This window comes from Clupea harengus, chromosome 23 (assembly GCF_900700415.2).
Source record: "Clupea harengus chromosome 23, Ch_v2.0.2, whole genome shotgun sequence".
Taxonomy (NCBI): Eukaryota; Metazoa; Chordata; class Actinopteri; order Clupeiformes; family Clupeidae; genus Clupea; species Clupea harengus.
Genome location: NC_045174.1, coordinates 14,136,833 through 14,163,346, shown reverse-complemented (window position 1 = coordinate 14,163,346; position 26,514 = coordinate 14,136,833). Strand labels below are relative to the sequence as shown.

Sequence of the window (26,514 nt, the reverse complement as noted above, 5' to 3'; positions counted from 1 at the left end):
GTGTGTGTGTGTGTGTGTGTGTCTGTCATTATTGTGGGAGGTAACACTATTGTTGTTTTGTCCCCTCTGGTTCCCTTTTTCTTCACCCACCTTCCTCAGGGGGAGAAGCGGGAGCGAGACAGCGACCAGGACGACATCGAGAGCAACCTGCTCCTGCCGGCTGGCCTGACCCTCCGCTGGGTGACCCTCAAGCTCAAAGTCTTCAGAGCGGAGGACATCCCTCAGAGTAAGCACACCTCACTTCCTGCCTGTCATAGAACCTTCTAGAAGAACACGTCTCAGTTGTTCCCATGTCTCACATGTTCTAGCTCTCAGATTAGTTTAACACACCTGACTTACATTTATGACATTTTTGTCCAAAGTAACTTGGAGGGGTGTGGGTAAAATGAACATTTTCTTCTCTGTAAGTATAATTTGACCTATATTGAAGTACATTTTAATATTTATATACATTTTCTCAAAGCACTTCAGAGCCCATGACCTGAACCCTAGAGTAAGCACCCACCCAGCATTGGTGGCGAGGAAACACCTTTGAACTAGTAGAGTAAGGTCTATTAAGAACACAGTTACAGCACATATGATTCTTTATCATTCGCTGATGAGTTCAATTCGAGTGCAGCAGATGCATGCCAAGAGAGGTTAGCTAGGTCTGTGTGGTGGTTTCCTAAGAAGGTTAGCTGGCCTGTGTGGTGGGTTCCTAAGAAGGTTAGCTGGCCTGTGTGGTGGGTTCCTAAGAAGGTTAGCTGGCCTGTGTGGTGGGTTCCTAAGAAGGTTAGCTGGCCTGTGTGGTAAGTTCCTCGGCCTGTAGCTTGCCTATCAGTTGCTCCTTTGGCTGCTTTGTTTGATGTTGCTCTGAGCTGACTTCCTGTCGCTGACTGACTGCAGGGCTGGTGGAGCACAGAAATGCAATGCCAGCTTCCTGTACAGGCCTCGCCCATTACACTGTTAAAACACTGACGTGTGTGGGGGTATTTTTTTGGGTTGTTTTCAAAGAACAGAAATGACCACAGGTCTCTAGCAAGGTGAGATGTGTGGACCCTAGTGAAACAAATACTAGGTTTTCTCAGTAAATCCTTACCTGCAAGGGCATCTCCTGTTATTGTTTCTAGTGTGATAACAGGTGTTAAGATGACACCTAAAACAATGTAACAAGATGTATAACATGAATGTGAAAATTATGTTATTAGTAGGTTAGATGATGAGAATCATATTAGTCGCAGATTAGATAATATATAATTATAATATCAGCAGTTGTATTTGTGTCTGTGACTGTCTCTGAGATGCAGCTGGGTGCTGTATTGTTTTGTGCAGTATTGTATTTTAAAATGATTGTTTTGTGCCTTTTTTTGTGTTTTAAAAAAAATGATTTTCCCTGGTACGTACTTCAGTGCCACGTGATTGATTAGGTGGGAAAGAAATCCGTCAGTAGTTTAGCAGTGTAACAGGTGTTTCGACTTGTGTTACAGTGGATGATGCTTTCGCCCAGTCTGTCAAGCAGCTCTTTGGCGGGGATGGGAACAAGAAGAATCTGGTGGACCCGTTTCTGGAAGCGTGGTTTGCTGGGAAGAAGGTAGCGAGCTGCTCATAGTGTTTCATGTGTTGGTTGTTCTTCAGATCAGGCGACAGTGGTACAGGAGGTAGATAAGTCGTATAGTAATCAGAAGGTTGCTAGTTCGATTCCCTGACGAAGCGTCCTTGAGCAAGACACTGAACCCCTAATTGCTCCTGATGTGCAGTGTGCCATCAGTGTAAATGTAAAATGTGTATACATCCTTGTAAGTCGCTTTGGATAAAAGCGTCTGCTAAATGACTAAATGTAAATGTAATTTCATTCATTTGAAAGCAGCCGTGTCTCTGTTCTGTTTTGTATGTCATTGTGAGGTTCCTCTCGTGGGGTTCCCCCTGTGAGGTTCCTCTCGTGGGGTTCCCCCTGTGAGGTTCCTCTTCCTCATGCTTGGTTCCTTCCTCATGCTTGTTTGGTGGAGTCTAATTTACTTTATCTGATGTTCACAGCTGTGCACTCAGATCATAGAGAAGAACGCCAACCCCGAGTGGAATGAAATGCTCAACCTTCAAGTCAAGGTAGACGTCATGACCTGCATTAAAAGAATCAGCTCTGTTGTACATGGGCCGTGCACAGAGTCCATACCTCAACACTAATTGGAATTAATGTAATTAGCACAGACAATGACAATTGGATCATATTTTTTTTGTTTTGTTTTGACTTTTCTTTCCTGCAGTTCCCCTCTATGTGTGAGCGAATCAAACTGACCATCTTTGACTGGTAAGCACCAGTGTCTGACACTGTGGTTGAGCGTATTTATTAAGGCACTCCTACACCTAATGTTATCAGAGGGCAAGATAAGAGAACCTCATAGAGGCTGTCTCATTCCTCATATACTCCCAAACTCAATACCCTGTGTCTAATAGGGATATGATCCAAGAACATTACTCAGTTACGGGGGGGCAGCAGACACACCCTGTGCAGAGTGATGAGTTTTTAGGCTTTTAGCGGTTTCTGTATGATACCACGGTACAACTTTACAATATACAAGTCTACAGAAGAAAGGTTTATCTATGCATCAAACACTGACTAACATGTCAGACATGGTGGTTTTATAGGTCAGTTTAGTTTATGGCCCGTTAAGAAATGTGGGGTATGCGAGGCTGAAGTGTGTGTGGGTGGGTGGGTGTGTGTGTGTGTGTTCAGACTGAGCTAGGTGTGTGTGTGTGTGTGTGTGTGTGTGTGTGTGTGTGTGTGTGTGTGTGTGTGTGTGTGTGTGTGTGTGTGTGTGTGTGTGTGTGTGTGTGTGTGTGTGTGTGTGTGTGTGTTCAGACTGAGCTAGGTGTGGTGTTGGTGTGTGTAGCCGGTCCTTGAGAGGTCACGGGCTGTAGGGAGTTTTCCAGTGTGGGAGAAGGAGGGAAAGTGGCAGGACGGTGACTCATACAGCTGGGAATCATCCCAAAAATGTTTTCCCCACACCTCCCTCCTCAGCTGCTGTCCAAACCCAGCCCCCCCTCCCCCTCTCTCTGCCTTTGTGTCTTTCTCTCCCTCTTTCTCTATCCCTTTAGGAAACTATCTTCCTCTACCTCTCTTATTCGCTCTACCTTTCTCTTTACTTCTCTTTTGGTCCTTTTCTTTCTCTCTCTCCAACAATAGCACTCTCTTTCTTTCTTTCTCTCACTCTCTTTCTCTCACACTCTCTCTCTCTCACACACACACTCTCTCTCTCTCTCTCTCTCTCTCTCTCTCTCTCATAACAATACCCAGAGCGCTGCCAGAGTGGTTTCCTCCTCAGTGCCCCAATCTGCTCCAGAGAGTCTCTAGCAGTCAGACCCGCTCCAAAAGCCCCAGTAGTCTCTCCCCCATAGCTCAGGATAGGAGCCACATTCTCTCCCCCCTAATTTAGAATCCAGTGGTTGACCAGCACATCCCTGGAGTGGTCCCAGCTGAATGAGGTCCCTCCCTTTCTGTTATTCTCCCAGAATGCCCTGGATAGACATGGGATTCCAAGCATAAGTGGAGGAAAGCTAACACAGAATGTCCATCCTCCCACTCCGTATTTTCAAAACATGTTTTGCGTGTGCGTGTGCGTGTGCGTGTGTGTGTGTGTGTGTGTGTGTGTGTGTGTGTGTGTGTGTGTCTCTCGCCACGCGCCACACTCTGTCATCTCGTGTAGGGATCGTCTCACCAGAAACGATGCAGTTGGCACCACGTACCTGAACTTGGCCAAAATAGCGTCCTCTGGTGGTGAAGTTGAAGGTATAACACACGGGTCATTCAAACCCTTCTACCAGACTGGAATTCTAACAGAGCGAAGGGTTGTGGGAAAGTGCATCTAAGCACAAGGTGTATTTGGGTCTGCTGGGGACTCTGGTGATTGTTTTTGTAAATATCATATCTATGAAGTAAGTTAATCTACTCATCTATAAGGTATCAGTACATCATTTCTTTTATTAATGTATTAATATTTAAGATATAGCTCTCATTTATTTTACATGAAAGAATCAAAGTTTTATTGAATAGTACTGGTGATGGAGCATATTTAGTTAAATATCCATCATGTTGGTGCTGGCGGACTGAAACGGTGTTAATCACGGCTCTGTTTTTCTTTCCTTCATTGGTATAGATGAACACTCAGAGTATGGGCCTTTACCAGGACATGAAGGTTTAATCACTGATCTCTGGTGTCTGTGTGTCTCTGGGTCCGAAAGACTGACATTTACTTTTACTTAGTACATTTGTTTGTGTTGTGATTTGATTTGTGATAGATTTTTTTTTTCTTTCTTTTTTTGGAATGTGGTCAGACCCTAAAATGATCTTAAAGAAAGGCCTGTAGATTAAGTTGGTCGACTCAGAAATGACCGTTCAAACAAATCTCAGTCTTTTGGATTCAAGGTCTTGCGTCTTTTATTGTCCTTCGCTGTCTCTTCATCTTTCTTTCTCCATTTTGTATTGCTTGATTTATTTATTTGTCCGTATTGTTTGACATGCATGTTTCAATTTCTGCAGCGTGATGTTTTCATGTGTTTTCATGTGTATTTGTTGTTTTTTCATGTTTATGTACGTCACAGCGCTACTTTGCACTGCATTGCCAGTGAATGCCACCAGAATGAAACCTTAGCAAATAACCTCTCTGAATGTACGCCTTAACCCAAGCTGTGAGATGGCTTTGAGCAATCACATAACAAATCTACCGACACAGGCATGCTGTAGCAAGTCTTCTTGTTGCAAAGCTTTAATTTAAAGGGCGGACCTAATCCATCTAACTCACACGTGGCACCACCCCAATAACAGCCCACAAGCGCAGCGTCTCCTTCCTACTCACCTATGTGTGATGAGAGTGCAGTGCGGAGGCCCAGAAGATGACCTCTTGTTCTGCTCTCTCCCAGTGCAAGCTGGGGAATCTGAGGTGGGCTTCCTCCCCACGTTTGGCCCCTGCTATGTCAACTTCTATGGAAGTCCCAGAGAGTTCAGCGGGCTGCCTGACCCCTATGAGGACCTCAACCACGGAAAGGTGCGCTGGGAGGAAAGGGGTTTCTTCTTTCGGGCGACAAAATATCTTTGCCTTATATTGTGGTTTATTTAAAAAAAAAATATTTTGCATGTTTGTTTCTATGAGGTAATCTGGAGTACGGTCTGTTTATTATCTGTATGTTGTTTACTTACACACCTGGATTGTGCAGATTTATGTGAAGCTTATCAAAGGGAGTTATTTGATTGTTTTAGGGTGAAGGCGTGGCGTACAGAGGGAGGGTGCTTGTTGAGCTGTCCACTCAGCTGGAGGGTAAAGCAGACAAAGAGGTGGACAAAATGTCCAACGATGACATTTTGGTTGTTCAGGTAAAAAAAACTACCGTCACCAGACTGCACCCTCGTTTGGCAAGGTGTGGTATTACTGTCCTGTTTCTCTATGGGCTAGTAACTCAAAGCTTTGGCCTCACCCCTGTGATGCAAATATTTACTCCAACCCAGACTGCCACCTTGCTTCTTTCTGCTCCCACTGAGAAGGAAGCATTTTGCATGTGTGTTTTGCATAGAAGTACCAGCGCAGGAGGAAGTACAGCCTGTGTGCAGTGTTCCACGCAGCCTGCATGATCCAGGAGCCTGGCGAGCCCATTCAGTTTGAGGTCAGCATCGGTAACTATGGCAACAAGCTGGACTCCACCTGCAAGCCCCTGGCTTCTACCACCCAGTACGGCTGTGCTGTGTTTGATGGTAAGGCAAGAGGGGTGATTCAGTGTAAACACCTTAACTCAGACACTTACTAATAGTTAAATAGTCACTTACACAAAGTTAAATGTCACCGTAGGTAATGTTTAGATGTGCATCAACGCCCTCTGCTTTTGTGGTGCTTTAATTTAAACTAGTTAGGTACTTACTAGGTAACCTATAGAGGGTGTTTTTAGATTGTGTTTTTGATGTATGATTTATGTGCATTATTTGCAACCGTTAGAGTATTGCTTGTAGAATAGACTTCTTTTGTACTAGTCTGAAAAGGGACATTTCTTTCTCTTGCTCTGTGTTGGGTTATGTTTTGTTGATGTATTGTATTTTCTCCTAAAGCATCTATGTTGTTTCATGAATAAAACCTTTTGATATACAGTATGTATTATCTATTATCTATCGATTGATTGATTGACTGACATATATATGTTAAACATACTACTCACTGTAAATCTCTAAGGGAATCACTACTACTACCTTCCCTGGGCTGACACTAAGCCTGTGGTTGTCGTCACCTCTTTCTGGGAAGACATCAGTCACAGACTGGATGCAGTGAACATCATCCTGTACATTGCTGACAGACTGGTGAGAAAATGATCGCCTATTAAGCTCTTACATATGCAGAACATACATGATCTATACAGTCTTTCTCATAGAAATCTACATGAAGGCTAACATCTCCTTACAGAATAATAAATCTGAATCTTCAAATGCTCTGCAGTTAAACCTTAATATTTGCAATTCATTCTTATCTTAGCAAGAGAATATCAATGCTATGAAGATAGCCATTGATGCCAAGGTCCCTGACAACCGTTTGGATGAGATCTGGGTGAGGCTCGTGAACCAGCTGGTGGATGACCTGACCAGGTAAAACACATCTCTCTTTAGCTTCTGTGATGACAAAAGTGTCCCAAACTGAGCATCTGGTCTTCATGACCTCTGCTGCTTACCAGCCCGAAAACCAGGCAAATTATTCTCACAGGGTCACACACCTGTTTGGCACATATCGTTACAACAGGACATGTCTGAGGAAAGCCATTTTTTGGTAGTGAATCAGACTGAAAATCCACTGCAAACAAGGCTGTCTTGTTCTAAAAACCTGTCCACAACTACGCATATGACTCTACACGACTTAATGGCTAATGTTTTACGTCTCCCCCTCCAGTGTCCAGTTACCGGACCTGGAGGGAATGGCCAACTTGACCGCGCTGGATATCCAGATAAAGAAGCTGCGGGACCAGGCCCTGGGCCTCATGAGGGAGCAGGCCCAGAGGATGGTGCAGGAGGCCTCGGACGTCAGGGAGACGCTGGGCACCATCGAGGGCTGGCTGGACAAACTCAAGCAGCTCGCAGAAGAGGTTCTAGAAACTTCCTCCAGACTCTGAACTGGCCTCAACCTGTTATACCTTCAATACAAACCTGTAGATAATGTAATAATGTAAAAATCTAAATGCATTGTCTGCAAGCTTTTAGAAAGGCTTCTAGTGTACTAACTCAACCTATATTATCTTCACTGCCCTTTTAATATTTGATTTTGACAGTTGACTTATGAGAAATACCCACATAGTTGAGGTGGTCTTACAGTAAAAGGACCTAGTCAGCACTTGGTTTAAGCATCTCATTGCCTCATCACCTGTTGATTTAACAATATAAAGCTGCGCACAAACATTGACAGGAGCATTAACATATAACTTTTATTATTGAACTAAAGAGCTGCCAATCATCTACCTCTGTAACGTCATTGGTTGGGAATTTGCTTTGTCCCGCCTCAGCCTCAGAACAGCATGCCTGATGTCATCATCTGGATGCTGCGTGGTGAGAAGCGGGTGGCCTACGCCCGAATCCCCGCCCACGAGGTGCTTCACTCCACCCAAAGCGAGGAGGCGTGCGGACAGCACTGCGGGAAAACCTACAACATCTTCCTCAAGGTAGACTCCTATTTTCTAAATGTGTGTGTGTGTCTTTGTGCATGTGTGCAGCCTATCTATTTTGGTGTACATTCTTCAGATGCCCATCTAGAATACTCCCAAGCACACTTGTGTGTGTGTATGTTTATGACTGTTGGATGTTAAGGGTCTGTATTTGATGTGTGTTTGCTTGGATGAATCTTCACTTCACTTCACTTCATAAACGGACCTCTTATCTGTGTGCATCCCCAGCACCCCATGGACAAAAGCAAAGGACAGAAGCTCCCGGTTCAGGTCCGGTTGAACATGTGGCTGGGCCTGTCTGCGAATGAGAAGAAGTTTAATGCCTTTGCCGAGGGAACCTTTAGTGTGTTTGCGGAGTTGGTAGGTTATCACTGACGTGCTTTGGCACCACACATGGTCCTTTGATTTGTGTCTGATACTCCAATGTCTTACAAAGACTATTAACAATTTCGCGATATTGTGTAGTAGTTGGTGTTCCTTCTTGAATAGTATTGATAACCCTTTGTTATGATAATTTGATACAATTGATCATTGTATGGGAGAAAAAAATCTAAACTTTTAACTCTCAACCGTTATACCTTAACTCACAGTTTGTCTTTTTCAACGTTTGACAAGTTACTTAAGATAGGCTCCAGTTAAGTCACACCGATGGGTTAAGAATGTTGTAGAATGAACATTTTAAAGACTGTCTGGGCTCATCAGATTTACTAAGGAATTTAAAAAAATCGAACTGTTGTAGAATGCATTCTTCTAATTTAATGTTTCAAAACTCAACAGTTGAGGGGTTGATTTGTTAAGGTGAGAAGCAAACATGGCATGTTCTCCTTGTGTTGGCAGTATGAGAACCAGGCAGAAGTGTTTGGGAAGTGGGGGACAACAGGCCTTTTGACCCGGCCCAAGTACTCCGACGTGACGGGCAAAATTAAGGTGAAGCAGGAGTACTTCCTGCCCCCTAAATCTTGGGAGTGGGAAGCAGACTGGTTCATCGACCCAGAGAGGAGGTGAGGAGGCCAAGACCCAGTTAGTTGTTCATGGATGACGAGTCGTGTGACTCTTTTTAGCCTAAAATTGTGCGGTCATTTCCTCTGATTAGGGCTGAGTTTTGATCATTTATGAGTCTTGACTGGTATATTTGTTTGTTTTTGTGTGTGCGTGTGTGTGTGAACTAGTCTGTTGTTCATGGAAAAAGAGTTGTGTGTCTCTAGCCTTGTGGTTGTAGCTATTTAGCCTAGCATTGTGCGGCCATTTCTTTTGATTAGGGCTAAGTTTTGGTAATTTATGAGTCCTGACTGGTGTATTTGTTTGTTTCTCGTGTGTGTGTGTGTGTGTGTGTGTGTGTGTGTGTGTGTGTGTGTGTGTACTAGTCTGCTGACGGAGGCTGACGCGGGACACACAGAGTTTCTGGACGAGGTGTTTGAGAATGAGACTCGTCTCCCAGGCAGAGACTGGAAGTCTGCGTCTGAGCCCTACACTGACGTGGTGAGAGTCAGACACAACCACACACAGTGATACGACACAGTGACACAGCACAACACAACACAACCACACACAGTGATACGACACAGTGATGCAGACACTGTGATACAAACACAGTGACAGTCACAGAGGTCAGATGGGCCTTCACCCTCTCGTCATTTTAAGATGCTTTAAAACATTTCTTATGAAGTTGTGGTAGTTGTGATTTTTCTTTTTTAAAGTGAACGGGTCCTTCATTTGGGATGTAAGGATCTATTGCTTTCACTTGTCATTGCTAAAATGCTGTCTTTGAATACTGACAGTGCATACTAAAATGCTGAGTTTGACGTGTTATAGACCGTGTTTATTGTGTGAATGGCCCTAGTAATATGCAGTACCTTTCTGTGTTCTGAGTGAGAGTAAATGTGGATAAAAGCATCTGCTAAACTACTTTAACGTGAGCTGTGAAGCTGCTCATGACTCTCAGATCTGCAGTGTGATGAGCTGTGTAAGTTAAGCCACTGCACGTGTTGTGTGCTTTCAGAATGGGGAGAAGGCCCAGAGTCCGTCGGAGATTGAGTGTCCATCAGGCTGGGCGTGGGAAGATGCCTGGAGCTTTGACATCAATCGAGCAGTGGACGAGAAAGGTCTGTCACCACCATACAAACGCTAATGCTCAGTAAACAGCATGTTTAAAAATGTATTTAAACGTTTAATTTCATAATGAATAAGAATTCATTTCTGTGATTCTTGTTCTGTGTGTTTCTAGACAGAATTTTGAATTCAGTTTGGTTTTAGTTAATTACATTTACATGAACATTGAATGTCTCACAGCCAACAATGTCTCAGAGCACTTTACAGAGTCCATTTTATATTTCATAAACTTGATGCTTATAAGCTCATGCTCCTAAGCTTAATGGTTTTATGAACAATTATTGGTCATACTATTATACATAACCAAGTACATTGTCATGAACGTCTATGCATTGGTGGGTGTGGTATACAGGATGGGAGTATGGGATAACAATCCCCCCAGATGATAAGCCCAAGTCCTGGGTGCCTGCTGAGAAGATGTACCACGTGCACCGGCGGAAGAGGTTGATCCGACCCAGGAAGAGGGTGGCTGGCGCTGCCGCAGCTGAGGTCAGTTTGGAGTGGGTTCTCTGGAACAGCATCGGTGCTGATGCTGATGCTGGGCGGGTTGAAAAGATGAATTTAAATGAAACATTGACTGCTGCAAAGGTCTAATATGTTGTCCAATGGGATATATCTCCCATTTTATTCAGCCTGTGAAAATACAGTAGACCTTTGCTCATTACTGGTTCAGTTGTGTGTGAGAGTGTCATCATTTTTATTTTTTCAAACCCCTTTTGATTGGTAGAGGAAGGATATAGGGGATCCAGAGGGCTGGGAGTTTTCCTCTCTGATTGGCTGGAAATTCCACAAGAAGGAGCGCTCATCGGACACATTCCGCCGCCGGCGGTGGAGGAGGAAGATGGCTCCAGGACACCGTGTCGGAGCGTCAGCCATCTTCAACCTAGAGGGGGCAGTGGTGAGGATGGTTGTTCTCAGGGTCATTTCATTTACATTTAGTCATTTAGCAGACGCTTTTATCCAAAGCGACGTACAAGGGAGAGAACAGTCAAGCTAAGAGCAATAAAAAACCTGGTGTAACAATAAATACTACTTTACATAAGAAATAGAAAAACGACCTAGAAAGGAAAAGGAACTGCAGGAATGTAACTGCTGAAGTGCAAGTTAAGCACTAGTCAAGGTGCCAGTTAGGAAGGGAGGTGCTCCCTGAAGAGTTGGGTCTTCAAAAGCTTAATTTCCATATTGTCCAACACTTTACTTTTTAGAGGGCTACAAGGAAACTCACATCATAACAAATCAAATTAGCACAATCTAAGTTTTTACATTTAAAACTAATACTAAACATTTAATACTAAATTCAGTATGCATTTAGTGGTAATGACCATAAAGCTTATCAAAACTACATTGATTTTTCTGTTAATAATACAAAGAATGTGAGCCAAATTGAACAGATGCACTCAAAAAATAAATGGTATGGTGAAGTGTTGTTGTTGAACCTTGAACTCCAGGGATGGCTGATGTTTCTCATCATTATTTACAGGGCACCGAAACGGAGGAGAAGGGCTCTAAGGATGCAAGCAAAGCATTTGGCGCAAACACTCCCACCGTCTCCTGTACATTTGAACGTAAGAACACTTGATTTGGGAAAACTTAACCTCCAGTGGAAAACTTAACCTCCCGTGTAATGACTAAGAATTCAGTATGTCTTAACTAGCACAGTGGGTTGCTGAATCTGATTTGGTGGTCTGAATAGCAGCCTAAGTCAGTACATAAGTGTATTTGTGTACTCTGTAGGACGAACAAATGGAGGTCTGGTAATGTTGACATTTTCGTCCTGTTTTTATACAGGAGCCTCTGTGTACCACTTGAGGGTGTATGTGTACCAAGCCAGAAGCCTCATGGCCTTAGACAAAGACAGCTTCTCAGGTAAGAGAACATTCTGCTCCACGTGTTTTCCACTGTTTCACACAGTTTCACACAAATGTTCAGCACTCAAGCTCAACATTTCTCTCAATATCAGTGTTAAGATTGCTTTTCATTTCTGTGATATTTAGTTTTTTTATTATTAGCTTTTTATTCTTTTATTTGTTTTTTATTCTTCTGCCTCTTCACTCCGAACAGACCCATACGCTCACGTGTCCTTCTTACACATGAGCAAAACCACAGAGACGGTGAAAGCCTCCCTGAACCCGACATGGGATCAGACCCTGATCTTCGACAGCGTGGAGATCTACGGAGATCCGCAGGCCATGGCACAGAACCCACCCCCTGTGGTGCTGGAGATCTATGACAAAGACCAAGTGGTGGGTTGCTGTTTCAGGCCAAATAAGCACATGACCTAAACGTCTACAGCAGGGGTCGGCAAGTGACTTGGGCCACAGGCCAGTATTTTTCCTCGCCACTAGGCTACTTTTATTTCGAAATAGTTGGTTGATGCACCTCCTTACAATGTAACAAAGTTTATTGTTTGGAGAAAATAGCGTGCAGAGAGAAGTTAGCATAGATTTAGCTGGGAACGATGTCAAAAAGTCTGAAGAGGAAAGTTGACAACCAAAACAAAGTCTATAAAGGGGAATGGAAAGACAATTTTGCATTCATCTTACCCGGTTTCACTAATGGAAAGCCCATGTGTCTCATATGCAACGAAGTTGTCGCGGTTTGCAGAACATAAAACTATATTTTTTTATTTTGCTCTGACGCAATAATCTTGTGGCAACACTTCTGTCGGGCTGAAGTTCAGTTAAAGACGAGTGATGAAATTAAGAATGCAAATCATGGTGCCTTGGTGTTTCTCTCTCATTTCTGCTTAGCATCAGCTTGCCTAATTCGTGAGCCTGTCGACTGGAGAAAAAAAAAACGCTGCGATAGGTGCCCCTTACGTGACCTCGCAACAACTAGGCCTACATGGAGAATGGATACGTCTACTAAAAATAACTAATGATAATAAACCATGTGAATGAGCCCATTGGCGGTCTGTTTGAATAATTTAATTATTTTAATGAACTCCATCTTAGCCCCCTTTGTCAATATAGCCTCGCCTATTGTGAATAATAGCAATGATGGACTTCTTTCAAACCTATGTTTTTTTTTATTTTGTTCTGACGCAATAATCTTGTTGCAAAACTTCTGTCGAGCTGAAGTTCATTTAAAGACCAGTGATGAAATTAAGAATGCAAATCATGGTGCGCTGGTGTTATCTCTCATTTTTGCTTAGCATCAGCTTGCCTAATTCGTGAGACTGTCGACTGTGGAAAAAAAAAAAAAAAAAAACTTGCTACGATTGGAATAAACTGACGGGCCAAAAGAAATCCCTGGCGGGCCAGAATTGGCCCAAAGCCACCTGTTGCCGACCCATGGTCTAAAGCAGGGGTACTCAATTAGAAACCCAAAAGGTCCACTCGCCAAATTTCCATTCAGTCCAGGGTCCGGAACAGTGACGGTTAAAATCCAAAAACATAACTCCAACAAAAACGTTCAAACTACCGTATGCACAAACGGTTATGTGGTCTGGCCTTATTGGTGTGAAAGGTGACACTTTTTTGTGGTTTAAACTTGGGCATAAAAGGTGTGATGGCCAGGCGGAGGCACTGATGTAAGTGTTCATTGGGTGTGCTCCTGTATTTGTTTTTCACCATATTCATGGTTGAAAAGGCAGACTCACAACAGTATCTCTATCCTAAACTGTTGTGTTATACTGCATATTTTCAGTTTAAGTACATTGAGAGCAACTAAACCCAGAAAAAAATCCTTGTATATGAAAATGTACTTGGCCAATAAACATGATTCTGATTCTGATATATGTTGAGGTATGCACGCTCTTGTTGTGTGGCTGATCTAACTATTACACTGCATGTTGCTTGGTATGATTGCAGATGGTTTATTTTTCTGCCCCTTACCTCAGAGTTCTGCGGGTATTTTTGTTCGAAGTGTGCATGCTTTGTTTCATAGTGACGTTTCACGTTACCACTTTTGACAAGGGCAACCGTCTCGTTACAGATTAAACACATCGGTTTTGTGCTCCCCACAGGCGGCACAAATGCATACTTGTCAGTCCAGTCTGTCTTAAATTCGCGATTTTTTGAATCAACTTTTCTCTTTTTGTCGGGCACGCCATGATTTTCGTTCGCTGAGAAAAAAAATACCGTTCACATATCTATCTGCCGGCATTGTTGCCATTGACACACACAACCTGCGTGACCCACAGAGCTCGCGGCCAACATTGAGTAAGTGAGTGAGTTGTCATAGTGATGTTGTTATATTACAGCTCCTGATTGGACTTCTGGATTGGACACGGAAGATGGAAACCACATCGAGTAGGAAAAAAATATATAGCGCGAAATCACGCACCAATGAAACCTCGCTTGATCATGATTAAATTAGAATTTTGATTTAGGCTTCGGTCAGAGCCATGAGTTATGTTAGATGTAGCATAAAACCGCTCCAGTATATCTGGTAAGATGGTTATGTTCTCTGTTAACGTACATCATACCTTTATTTTGCCCCCAGGGGAAGGATGAGATGCTGGGCAGGACCACGTGTAAGCCTCAGGTGAAGCTGCACCCAGGCATGGACATCACCCCCAAACTACTCTGGCACCCCGTCACGCAGAGGGGAGAACACGCAGGGGATGTCCTGGTGTCTGCTGAGCTCATTCTGAAGGATAAGGTGTGTGTTTGTGTGTTTGCTTGACCGTGTCCGTGTACGTGTTTGTGTGGTGTGTGTGTGTGTGTGTGTGTACGTGATTTAAGTGTGTGTGTGTGTGCTTGTGAGCTGGTGTGTCAGAGAGAATGTGTATGACCCTATCCTTACTGTGGGTGTGTACCTGTGTGTGTGTGTGTCTGTATGTATTTATGTGTTAATTGTAGATTTGTATATCTAAAGGGCTCGTGTGGGTGCCCTCGCTCTGTATGAGGGGAGTTTTTATTTGCTTTAAACTCCAACCATCTTACCAGAGCACATTGTGATATACAGTGTCATATCATAAAGTCGATCAATTTATTATCACTGTTCATCTCCATTGTATGCACTGATGTCTGTCTGATTGTTCCCTCTACAGGGAAGTGACGCAGACCTGCCCCTGGTCCCTCCCAAGAGGGGGGAGAAGCTGTACATGGTGCCCCAAGGAGTGAGGCCCGTGGTCCAGCTCACTGCTATTGAGGTAAAACTAGTGTGTAGTTTTTAGTGGCATCTAGTGGTGAAGTGTGTGGCTGTCATATGTCATAACCCCTCGAAGCCAGTGCCATTTTTTTTTCCCGTTCTGGACTGGCTTTTCTGCCCTTAATGTAGGAGAAAATAGAAACTCTTACTGTGCTCTGTAGTGGTGTCTTTAATGTAGCGTTAATATGGCTGATGGGTCCTGTTAGCTGATGGGTACCTAAGAATCCAACTGGGACCAGGTTAGCTAGGCCTGTGTGGTAGGTACCTAGGAATCCAACTGGGACCAGGTTAGTTGGCCTGTAGCGTAGGTTCCTTGGCCTGTAGCGTGCCTATCAGTTGCTCCTTTGGCTGCATTGTCTGGTGTTGCTCTGAGCTGACTTCCTGTCGTTGACTGACTGCAGGGCCAGCGGAGCACAGAAACGCCATGCCAGCTTCCTGTACGGGCCTCACCCATTCCACTGTTAAAACACTGACGTGTCGGGTTTTATTGGGTTGTTTACCAAGAATAGAACTGACCACAGATTTCTAACAAGGACTTGTATTAGATGGGTTATGTGGACTTGGTGAAACAGAAGGGTTTCCCAGTAAGTCCTTACATGCAAGGACATCTTCTGTTTTTGTTTCTAGTGTGATAACAGGTGTTCATCCACAGTTACCTTTAGTATGTGGATTTTTCCCATGTTGGGGAAACTGGGTTGGTTCCAGGCTGTCACTATTAATAGTAAATCCTGCACGGAGTTGCACCAGTTGAACACCAAGTTCTACCATAAGCTAGGTGGAACGTGAACTGCCACCAGATTTGATGTGACAAAACACTAAAACTTAAATGGTTGTACCACGCTGTGCTCATTTGCTCTTAGGTGCTTGCGTGGGGATGGACCGTCCCTCCTAGTGTGTGAGAAGTTCAAAGTAAAGCTAAAATCCCTTTGTGTTTTGGTCACAGATTTTGGCATGGGGTTTGCGTAACATGAAGTCGTACCAGCTGGCCAGTGTGTCGTCTCCCAGTCTGGTTGTCGAGTGTGGAGGCGAGGTCGTCCATTCAGCCACCATCAGGAACATGAAGAAGAGCCCCAACTTCCCCGTCTCCGTCCTCTTCCTCAAAGTGGTGAGGAGGAATTCATTTCCAGCTGCCTCAACACAAAACAATATTTGCTTTCTTGAGGAAAAAGAACACAGGGATGTGAGAATATATAACATAATCCAAAGAAATCCAGGTTCTTGGAGGCTCTGTGCCACCCAAGGTTTCATCCCCAGAGAGTCTGAAAATAGAGTCTCTGCAAGTTCCATTTCCAAAGTTTACACCCAACACTAGAATCTGACAAATCCTGTTACCTCTCCTCCTGCAGCTCCTACCCAAAGAGGAGATGTACACGCCTCCCATAGTGCTGAAGGTGATCGACCATCGGCCGTTCGGCAGGAAGCCGGTGGTGGGCCAGTGCACCATCGCGTCCCTGGAGGGGTTCCGCTGCGACCCGTACCAGGCCAGGGCGGATGTGTCCATGACCTCCAAAAGTATGGTGGTCCTCCTGTTATGTGTATGATTGATTCAAGGGTCTTCTTTTGGTTCAAGATCTCCTTCAGTGGGTTTCATATTTCAAGGGGATTATAATAAATAATATTTGATCCTTTGTGCCTTGAGACGATTTTATTGTTTTGGCGCTATATAAATAAAATTAAATAAAATTGAATTGAATTGAATATTCCAAGGGGATTATAAAATTGGCTGGCCTGCTCTGCTGTTGGGGGCACTCCCCAAACTTGAACCTATGACCCTTATATTCTTGGCACTGATTTTGAGGTTTACAAAATATTTAATGTAGTATAAAATGTGATTGCATACAGCCCATATCAATTTCATGACCGTTATGATGGCAGTATAGTCTTGGAACACGAAGTCTGTGATTTCAGCGTAGTATAAAATGTATCAAATTAAAAGTTTGTCCTTATTATTGATTCATATGTCCATTTCTGTGTATTTATATCTAAATATGATGCACCTGAACAATTTGTATTCCAGTGGCTTTGATGGCGTCTCCTCCTCGCGACCTTGCTATTAATATGGATGACAGCAGACCACTACTGGAAGCAGAGGTATAATACACTAAACCCTTGTTTCATCTGAGGCCACATGTCTTTAACAGAGAGTGACATTCTTTGCCTCATACCTCAAAGCATTTATGTTCATTCAATGGTCTCATACTTAAAGGCAGAGACTTCGATTCTGGCGAAAGGTTGTTGATATTTAAGCTCAACAACCAATCAAGTTACACCCCTCCCATCCTTGCTGCTGAAGCAACATATTGAATGGATCGTTTATTTGTCCATTTGAGCCTCTGCGTTTCCTGTTTACAGAGTCAGGACAGTATGAACACCAATGTTTTTTTTGAGAGCACACACAGAACAAACCACTTGAGGACCGTCAAGAGCAATTCACTGAATTTGACCAAAAATGTATTGGGTTAGAATCGCAGACTCTGCCTTTTAAAGCATGCCAACATCATGTTTCCCGAATTAATTTTTAATGATGGCCTTTAAAGAATGTCAACGTCATGTAACCCCATATTCATGTTTAATGATGGCCTTTAAAGAATGTCAACATCATGTAACCCCATATTAATTTAATTTGATGGTCAATGTTCTGACTTGCAGTTTGTGCATGGCATGTCAGCTGCTGTAGACAAAATGGCCCCCACCCCTCATCATGTAGTATGTACTGTACAGTCCAAGCATGCCTAACTGAGTAATCAGTAAAGAAAACATGAAAGTCCTGCATGGGCTTGAGTATGTTTTCTCATTTTCCTAGGCTCTTTTATGACTCTGTCATGAATTATCAGATTAATTCGGATCTGATAATGATCTGAATCTGATAAATTATCAGATTTTGTGAAATTCCATTTCTGACTCTCTTTTTGAATGTGATGCTTCCTGACACAAATGGGAATTGTATGGAATGCTTTATAGCCCTGTCTCCAATCTTTGGAGAGTATCAAAGATACAAAGTGGTTATGGCAAAGATGCTTTTAACAGGGCTTTTTTCCCCTCATAAAAACAAGAACATTTAATGCTCTGATTCCCTTAATTACATCTGGCTTTCTTCCATGCCCTGACGAATTATCTATTTAAAATAGAATCCATTCCTTTGGATGAATTCTAATTTTGTTCTCTGTTGAGCACCTTTCACAGGGTTCTTTTGTCATCAGTGATTGAAAACTAAATCATTGTTATCAAATCAACTCCAGCATCAAATTAATACAAATTTAGCTTGTCCGGTATTTTAGCATCGATTTCACTGTCAAATTCTAATGCTTTTTTTTTTCTCTCTCTTTGCCTTTCATGATGTATCAGCGTGTGGAGAAGGTAAAACATTTTTGTTTCTTTAAAATGAATTACTTTTATTTTGTTGTCAGTCGACTACCTAGTATATGTAAACACATGGCCGAGGTCTCCAGTGAAGTGTATAACCTTTTCAAAAGCTACTATAACACCATTTACCTCAAACGCTCCTATTGAAATCCTGACATTCAGTTGCCTCTCTATAGAGTATATGAACAAAATATTCCATATTATCCACCATATTTACCCTGTTCTTTGTGTATGCATGTAACAACTCAGTGAAATGTTATTGCAGGAAAAAGAGGTGGTTGACTGGTGGAGTAAATTCTACGCATCCATAGGGGAGCATGAGAAGTGCGGCCCCTACAGCCAGAAGGGATATGACACTCTCAAAGTGAGTAGGAAATTATATATATGACACTCTCAAAGTGAGTAAGAAATTATATTTCACTGGAATTCATGTAATTTCTATGTAAACGTTGTTTTCAAGGAATATCAATTTTCTGACTAGGGTAATACATTTATATGAATATTGTCCGAATGCTTTGTCAGGTGTATGAGAAGGAACTGGAGGATATCGAGGAGTACAAGGGCCTAACCGATTTCTGTGGCACCTTTAAACTGCAACGGGGCAAAGATGAGTCTGGAGAAAATGATCCCACAGTTGTTGGAGAATTCAAGGTCAGACCCCTTTTTTTTGTTATTTGTTGTTGTTGGAAAGTTTGTAGAAAGTTGAACTAAAATGTACCTCTTCTCTATATTATCTTTACTAAAACCTTTACAACGTTTTTAGAAGATTTGATCTTGATGACGTTGAGAGAGGACTGAAACGGAGAACCTCCTTTTAACTGTGAAGATGTTTCCAGTGGCCCACTGACTCTGTTTCCCCTGGGTTCTTCAGGGCATGTTTAAGGTGTACCCCCTCTCTGACGACCCCGGGGTGGCCCCCCCACCCAGGCAGTTTCGGGAGCTCCCAGAGAGCGGGCCCCAGGAGTGCCTGGTGCGGATCTACGTGGTGCGAGGTGTGGACCTGCAGCCCAAGGACAACAATGGCCGGGTGAGACTCACACACACTTAGCATCTTCCCTCTCAGGGCATCTATGCTCAGAGCGGCCCTAGCGAGAGTCTTTACTACCTGTGTATAGTGAGCGGTGAGGCAACATGCTGGCTGAGCAGCCCAAAGACAACAATGGCAGAGTAAGACGACATATTTAGCATCTTCCCTCAGGGCGTCTATGCTCAGAGCGGTGGCCCTAAGTATGACTCTATACTGCCTGTATGTAGTGTGTGCTATGATGAGGCATCATTTTAGTGGGTTAGGTTTCAGGTTTCCTGAATATTTGGCAAATCATCTTTCTTCTGAGCCCCAACCCAACAGTGATGCACCATTTTAGACATTTGGAATTGGCAGAGGTTGCTTTATAAGTTTTGTTGTTGCATTTCCTGATGCCATTTACTTTTTAATTTCAGGAGATGTTGTTTGTTATTGTCCCCAGGGGTACGTTCGTCGTAGGATTGAAGCTAAGTTAATCAATTGGCCTTTTAGCCCGTTAAGATTAGCGAGCTGATTGAGAACAGCAAATATCGGTTCGTTAACGGCTGATCCGCATCCTAATCATGTGGTTAATTTCAACCAGGCTAAAGTTATCATGGCATTTGCGCGTCCACGTCCTACTTCAAAAGGCAGGAAAGGTCGATCACCAAAACCATGATTTTCTAACGGTATAATGGTTCTAAACTCAAAGAAAAGGGCTCTTTTTTTCTCCGCTGGCGAGTAGGAGATGAACATGAACGCTTATGAAGAATACAAGACCATAATCATGGCAAAATTCAACACCACCACCGCTGTGAGAGCAAGGTGTGTTGGGATGTTTATAGTGTGATATATATGTATGAATACCTGACGGCAACTGTCCACTGGTACAGAGGTTTCCTCTACCGGATTGAATCTTCATGGTTGCTAGTTCAAATCCCCTCACCTCCTTCCTCGATGTAGTTTTACATTTCCTTGGAAGTCGCTTTGAATAAAAGCGTCTGTTAAATGACTAAATGTATTAATAACAAATGCAATAAATTGAAGCAGTGAAAATAAATTGTCTGTATTTCTCTCTATTCTTATCATGAGTCCACCTTAATCATTTTCTACAATAATGATATGCTATGGTGTACTAATAACACTCATATAATTATGAGTGCTTTGTTCTCCGCATCACCGACACTACAAAAATGTACCACTCGCAAAAAAGCGCAAGACAGTCAATGTTCGACTGTGGTGTTTGCAATAAATGACTCGAGAAGGTCTTGTAAATGAATGATTCCTTGTCGGCTGAATCGGTAGCGCTCATACAAGAATAATGGATCTTGGCGATCGCAAAGAACTCTCTCCCTCCGCTAATCTAACTCTAATATCAGTCCTTGGTCAATGGGATCCCTCCTTTTTCCGGGGGTGTGGCAAGCTTATCCAGCTACACTTAAGTTAGCCTGACCTGGAGCAGGTTAGTGCTAATCGATATGTAACTATGGTGATTTATCAAAAGTTGCTTCCACGAACCAAAAAGAGGGGCGTTTTTTATTTTAGCCTGAAAATTAGCTCGCTAAACCGCTTAGCGAGCTACGACGAATACCCCCCAGGTAACTTTCTGTATCTAAAGATGTTTTTTTGTTGTTGTTCCTCTACGCTCAGTGTGATCCGTATATAAAGTTAGCTTTGGGAAGGAAGACCGTTGACGACCGGGACAACTACCTGCCAAACACCACAAACCCAACATTTGGCAGGTAATGATTGAGATGTCAAAATATTTATTTATTTATTTGTTTGTTTGTTTGTTTTGTTTATTTGTTTTATGGTAGAGCATTTGCTTCACAGTAGATGTTGAGTTCTTAGTTGTTCTTAGACTCTTCCCATCATACGTCTTCTATCCCCTGCAGGATGTTTGAGATGTCATGCTTCCTCCCACAAGACAAAGACCTGAAGATTTCTGTCTATGATTACGACCTGCTGACCCGAGATGAAAAAGTCGGAGAGACTGTGATCGACTTGGAGAACCGCTTCCTCTCTCGTTATGGTTCCTATTGTGGTTTGCCTCAGACATACTGCGTGTAAGGGCTCTATTTCCAGTTACACTTGAACAGTTGAAATCAAGACATTATGGACCTTGTTTGAATGAATGTTTGTTTTAGTCTAACTTGGTCACTCATTGGAAGACTAAGCGTACTTAAATTATATTTTCTGTGTTGTCAGGGTATTAACTGTATTAGTTTGTGGTCCTCGCATAAAAACAGAAATCGAAGAACAGCTTTTATGGCAAGATGAAATATAACAAGGTAGCTAGCGAGGTAGCTAGCTTTTATCTGTACCAGAGCTGTTGTTGCTGTTTGCAAGGCAAGTCTAATGTGTGTTTGCTGGATTTTTTGCTAGATTTTGGAAAAGAATATCCATAATGGCTCATTAATTAACTTCTATGATGACCCTTCCAGCTCTGGCATTAACCAGTGGAGGGACCAGCTGAAGCCCTCTCAGATCCTCCAGAATCTGGCTCGGCTGAAGGGGCTCCCACAACCCCGAACCGAGGACAACGGAAACACCTTGTACTTTGCCGGAAAACAGCACAGCTTGGCAGAATTTGGTGAGTCTCTCCTAATATGCACCCATTTGGGATTGATCAACTTTACCATGACTGATTTTGTTTTTGAGGAATGGATGGTGTGCAAGCTGTACTTCAAAAATGTCTAGAAGAAATTATACTAATACTAATACTTACAGGTTAAAATACAAAAAGTAGCGAACAGACCTTTTGTGTTGGTTATTATTGCTAACAGCTTGAATGTTTTTATACCAGCGTGGTTCATTGTATATTGGGTTATCTTACATGAAGCATCATGGACTCTCCTATGATAACTAGGGTTTATACTGGACCAGGTATGAAACAGTAGTATAGCCAGAAATATACATTTGGGCATGTAGGATATAAGGTGTACAAGAACCAACAGGTTTTTTTTTACTTATTTTAAGATCTCATTAAAACATTATTTAGACTATTTGCGTACTATCAGTTCCATACATTGTATCGATAGCAGCCTACTGTTTTTTTTAAATTTGTATTCTTGTTGCTTAAGAACATGTGACCGTTTCAAGAAATATGGTGGTCGAGGCGGGCTGCAACATTATTTCTTCATTTAATGCACAGCACTAACACTTGCATAAAAGCAATGTCAAAACTGGAGTTGTGGTGACTGCAGTGGTCTACTCACTGAACATCTGCAGCTGCAGCATTGAACATGGAACTATGGGGACCCTGTGGGCGATTCTGCTCATTTTAGTCTCCTGCACGAAATCATAAATTTCAAGGGGGCTGTTGTGGAATTGTCATTGCTGTGAACTAACATTATCAGTTGTCCTTGGGAGACTACCTCCAGCTCGGGTCTGTCGCAACGCCCCTGACGGGGTGTGCCAGCTTTAGATTTAGTTGGCACAAGCACGTCGGTCCGGGCACACCCGTGTCTACTGTAGTGGAACTAGAGTTTGTTTATGTGTTTCTGATGTGGTGATGTGTGTTTTTAGAGGCTAACAAAGTGATGCACCAGCATTTGGGTCCGCCCACTGAGCGGATTGCACTGCACGTGCTCAGAATGCATGGCCTGGTTCCCGAACATGTGGAGAGCAGAACCCTCTTCAGCAGCTTCCAGCCCACCCTCTCTCAGGTACACACACACACACACACACACACACACACACACACACACACACACACACACACACACACACACACACACACACACACACACACACACAGGGATGCTTCTTTTTGTCCAAGTCTGACTGTAGTGGTGGTTCGCTTTGTGTGTTTTTATGTTTTAAAATCTAGAATGTATATTCCTCTTTGTAGGGTCGTCTTCAAATGTGGGTGGATGTGTTCCCCAAGAGCCTTGGTCATCCAGGACCTCCCTTTGACATCGCACCCCGCAAGGCACAAAAGTGAGACGCGTGGAACAGAAACCAAAATCCATGTAGCTGTTCAGAACAATATTTCAAAATATTGAATGTCGTTTTTTTTTTCCTTCTAAACAGACATTTTCTGCGTGTCGTCGTCTGGAACACCACGGATGTGATTCTGGATGAGACCAGTGTTACAGGGGAAAGGATGAGTGACATCTATATCAAAGGGTAAGAGAGTATTTCTCTTTTTTATTTTATTTTTGGAATAGGAAACATATTTGCTGTTAGATGGGATGACCACTGACTGAAGCAGATTTGATTGCGAGTGTGACATTCTCTGCAAGTGGCAAATTAGGGGTAATTGAGGCATCTGGGTAATTTGAGGTCCATAAATAGCTGGGTGTTTGCGTTCCTGACTTCTCCTCAGTGCCGATAAAATCGCATATAGTTAATTATTCATTTAACTTATCAGTTGGATGCCAGGCATGGAGGAAGACAAGCAGAAGACAGATGTACACTACCGCTCTCTGGATGGAGATGGCAACTTCAACTGGAGATTAGTGTTTCCATTCGACTACCTGCCCGCTGAGCAGCTGTGTCTCGTCTCCAAAAAGGTAAAGTTATGCCACTGGAAATGGAATTTAAAAATAAATACATTTGAGTATCCTCTTTTCATGCAATGTTTCTCTTTTTTTAAATGCATCTTTATTTCTGACAGGAACACTTTTGGAGTCTTGATCAAACTGAGTTTAGAATACCACCCAAGCTGATCATTCAGATATGGGACAATGACAAATTTTCACTGGACGACTATCTGGGTGAGACTTGACAAACGCCTAATCTTTAGACCAGTGTAATTCCAGAACTTATTCCCCCATTGCCATGTTAATGCACTTCCTGTTGATGATAACGACTGAGGTTTTGTCCTCTCTCTATCATAGGTTCCGTTGAGCTTAACTTGCATCACCTCATGACACCAAAAAAGATGTCTCATAAGTGCAATATTGACATGCTGTCAAAAGAGGGCGTTATTCCTCACCAGAAATGGGATGCAACCAAGTCACTCTTCAACCAGAAGGCAGTCAGAGGGTGGTGGCCCTGTGTGGTTGAGAAGGATGGCAAAAAGGAGCTTGGTGTAAGTACACTTGAAATAAGTGTTGGTTTTTCGTTGTGTTTTTTTTTTAACGAAGCAGATCTCAAGAGGCAAATGGCCCATGTTTTATTGTAGTCTAGCTGGTCACAAAATGTTCTGTGTGTGTGTGTGTGTGTGTGTGTGTGTGTGTGTGTGTGTGTGTGTGTGTGTGTGTGTGTGTGTGTGTGTGTGTGTGTGTGTGTGTGTGTGTGTGTGTGTGTGTGTGTGTGTGTGTGTGTGTGTGTGTGTGTGTGTGTGTGTGTGTGTGTGTGTGTGTGTGGTCTCCAGGGGAAGGTGGAGTTGTCATTGGAGATAGTGGCTGAAAAGGAAGCGGATGAGAGGCCAGCAGGAAAAGGCCGTGATGAGCCGAACATGCACCCTAAACTGGATCTCCCAAAGTGAGCGGAAATCCTGACTGACCCAGAAAGATTTAAATAATACTGAGTTATTTAATCATATTATTGGCTACTGTAGTTGTATGTAATTGGTAGAGCAAAATGCCAATGACACCAAGGTCATAGGTTCAATGCGTATGTTTAACACAGTAAAATGTACACCTTTACTGTACTGTAAGTTACTTTGGATAAATATGTATGCTAAATGAATGCATGTAAATGGTATTGTTTAATGTTGTTGTTATTAAGAGCAAGAAATGGAAGATGAAATGCCTCATGATGAAATGATGCATCATGTAGTTCCCTCGTGCCTATTTGCAATAGTTCTTTGGCAGTTGTAACGCATCATCATTGTATACAGACAACACTGATCACTGAACTGAACTGAATGTACCTATTTACTTTTTTTTTTTTTTTTAAACAGACGTCCTGAAACGTCCTTCTTTTGGTTCACCAATCCGTGTAAGACCTTGAAGTTCATCGTGTGGCGGAGGTTTAAATGGCTGTTCATTGGGCTGATCTTGCTCTTCCTGGTCTTGCTCTTCCTCGGAATCCTGCTGTATTCACTGCCGGTAAGCACCGATCTGCAACCGTACGGTGAAAAGACATCAGCTTGTGCAGTGCATGGTCCAACTCTATTTTGTATTCCATGTGTGTGGTTTTATTTTCATTTACGGGTTCAGTAAGCTAACTAATTAGTTAACGGCCGTTGGGGCTTTACATCTGTGCCGTCTGCACTATTGTAATGGTTACAGGTCCTCCAGAGCAAAGACCACGCGTCTAAAGGAATGTTTTTTTCCCGACGGCCATCAGATCATTAAACTCAGACATGCACTAAACGTGGAATTTCATTTTGCAATATTAATACACTAGTCACTTTATTCGACTCCAAGTCACTTATGCCATCTTAGTCACCTTATTCACGTGTATAAAACAAAATGTTACTGTATTCATTTGCAACGCACAGCAGCGCTCCAAATTTTGTTGTATGCAAATACAATGACAATACAGGCTTTTCTATTATGGTTCCAATTATGTGATATCTGTGGTCTGATGATGTACTTTTCTTGCCTCTTCTAGAACTACATTTCTATGAAGATTGTGAAGCCTTTCTAATCAAGACGTCCTCTTCCAAAACGCCTAACTTGGGGCTGGAAACCATCATAAAAGTCCATTTGAGGCACTAACTGCCAGCAGCCTTTTTTGTTTTATGAAATGTTTGTTTTTGGACTATGCAAATTTGTATTTTTATTAAAAATGTCACTAGTAGTGGTAGTTTTAAATGTTCTGTATTTGATTACATGTTGGCATATTCTTGTAATGCTTTCATGCTGGGTCTTACACTTTTGCCTTTGCCTTGTTTAAGGAAAGTTTGAGCACTTTTTCCTGTTTTGCACTTTGATCGATTGTTTTGTACTTTTTATGTATGGGATTATATATGTAATGAAATATTTGTACTTGCAGAGATGCAAACCTCCCTGAGTATGTTAAATAAATTAATAAAAGACATAATGTGTGTTGTGTTATTATTTTTTAAATATTACTTAAATGTAATGGGCTTCCCTCCAATGAAGAATCAGACCAAAACTTTTTTGAACTGAAAAACAAAAACAAACAACAACATTCCATTAAGGTGAACTTGTGGACCCCTGTACATGCTCTCTCTTTCTGTTTTAAACAATGATCAGGTCATCTAGAAATACAGGCAATTGAGCAGGTCATAATTTAGGGCAATTCTTTCAGTTTTTGTTTTGATCAAAATGAAGGAGCTTTAAGTACAGGTACATGATGCACAAGAGAGACTTTTAACACTGGGCTGACAATGCTGGCTTTTATTTCACTTACTATTTAAA

At 42.5% G+C, this 26,514-nt stretch overlaps 1 protein-coding gene across 3 annotated transcripts in view; it reads left to right on the top strand.

Annotated features, from left to right (window-relative positions):
* LOC105891174 (myoferlin) overlaps positions 1 to 26,161 on the top strand; it is a 38,265-nt gene extending 12,104 nt beyond the window's left edge. For 2 of the 3 annotated variants that reach the window (XM_031560759.2, XM_031560761.1), the window contains 43 exons: positions 100 to 226; positions 1,467 to 1,570; positions 2,014 to 2,082; positions 2,241 to 2,284; positions 3,681 to 3,763; positions 4,131 to 4,169; positions 4,894 to 5,018; positions 5,231 to 5,344; positions 5,542 to 5,719; positions 6,189 to 6,313; positions 6,486 to 6,595; positions 6,894 to 7,086; positions 7,501 to 7,656; positions 7,888 to 8,019; positions 8,497 to 8,660; positions 9,024 to 9,138; positions 9,659 to 9,761; positions 10,121 to 10,257; positions 10,496 to 10,666; positions 11,249 to 11,333; positions 11,557 to 11,634; positions 11,830 to 12,011; positions 14,215 to 14,373; positions 14,765 to 14,866; positions 15,809 to 15,970; positions 16,212 to 16,377; positions 16,883 to 16,956; positions 18,211 to 18,222; positions 18,494 to 18,592; positions 18,751 to 18,879; positions 19,100 to 19,255; positions 20,882 to 20,973; positions 21,127 to 21,297; positions 21,676 to 21,824; positions 22,760 to 22,899; positions 23,085 to 23,173; positions 23,267 to 23,362; positions 23,607 to 23,748; positions 23,853 to 23,952; positions 24,076 to 24,269; positions 24,555 to 24,664; positions 25,086 to 25,233; positions 25,742 to 26,161. In XM_031560759.2, the coding sequence (XP_031416619.1) occupies positions 100 to 226; positions 1,467 to 1,570; positions 2,014 to 2,082; positions 2,241 to 2,284; positions 3,681 to 3,763; positions 4,131 to 4,169; positions 4,894 to 5,018; positions 5,231 to 5,344; positions 5,542 to 5,719; positions 6,189 to 6,313; positions 6,486 to 6,595; positions 6,894 to 7,086; positions 7,501 to 7,656; positions 7,888 to 8,019; positions 8,497 to 8,660; positions 9,024 to 9,138; positions 9,659 to 9,761; positions 10,121 to 10,257; positions 10,496 to 10,666; positions 11,249 to 11,333; positions 11,557 to 11,634; positions 11,830 to 12,011; positions 14,215 to 14,373; positions 14,765 to 14,866; positions 15,809 to 15,970; positions 16,212 to 16,377; positions 16,883 to 16,956; positions 18,211 to 18,222; positions 18,494 to 18,592; positions 18,751 to 18,879; positions 19,100 to 19,255; positions 20,882 to 20,973; positions 21,127 to 21,297; positions 21,676 to 21,824; positions 22,760 to 22,899; positions 23,085 to 23,173; positions 23,267 to 23,362; positions 23,607 to 23,748; positions 23,853 to 23,952; positions 24,076 to 24,269; positions 24,555 to 24,664; positions 25,086 to 25,233; positions 25,742 to 25,777 (5,160 nt within the window). In that variant the 3' untranslated portion in view covers positions 25,778 to 26,161. The remainder of the gene's footprint in view (positions 1 to 99; positions 227 to 1,466; positions 1,571 to 2,013; positions 2,083 to 2,240; positions 2,285 to 3,680; positions 3,764 to 4,130; positions 4,170 to 4,893; positions 5,019 to 5,230; positions 5,345 to 5,541; positions 5,720 to 6,188; positions 6,314 to 6,485; positions 6,596 to 6,893; positions 7,087 to 7,500; positions 7,657 to 7,887; positions 8,020 to 8,496; positions 8,661 to 9,023; positions 9,139 to 9,658; positions 9,762 to 10,120; positions 10,258 to 10,495; positions 10,667 to 11,248; positions 11,334 to 11,556; positions 11,635 to 11,829; positions 12,012 to 14,214; positions 14,374 to 14,764; positions 14,867 to 15,808; positions 15,971 to 16,211; positions 16,378 to 16,882; positions 16,957 to 18,210; positions 18,223 to 18,493; positions 18,593 to 18,750; positions 18,880 to 19,099; positions 19,256 to 20,881; positions 20,974 to 21,126; positions 21,298 to 21,675; positions 21,825 to 22,759; positions 22,900 to 23,084; positions 23,174 to 23,266; positions 23,363 to 23,606; positions 23,749 to 23,852; positions 23,953 to 24,075; positions 24,270 to 24,554; positions 24,665 to 25,085; positions 25,234 to 25,741) is intronic. The other variant, XM_012817329.3, reaches the window with a different exon arrangement.
* Positions 26,162 to 26,514: the final 353 nt, after the last annotated feature.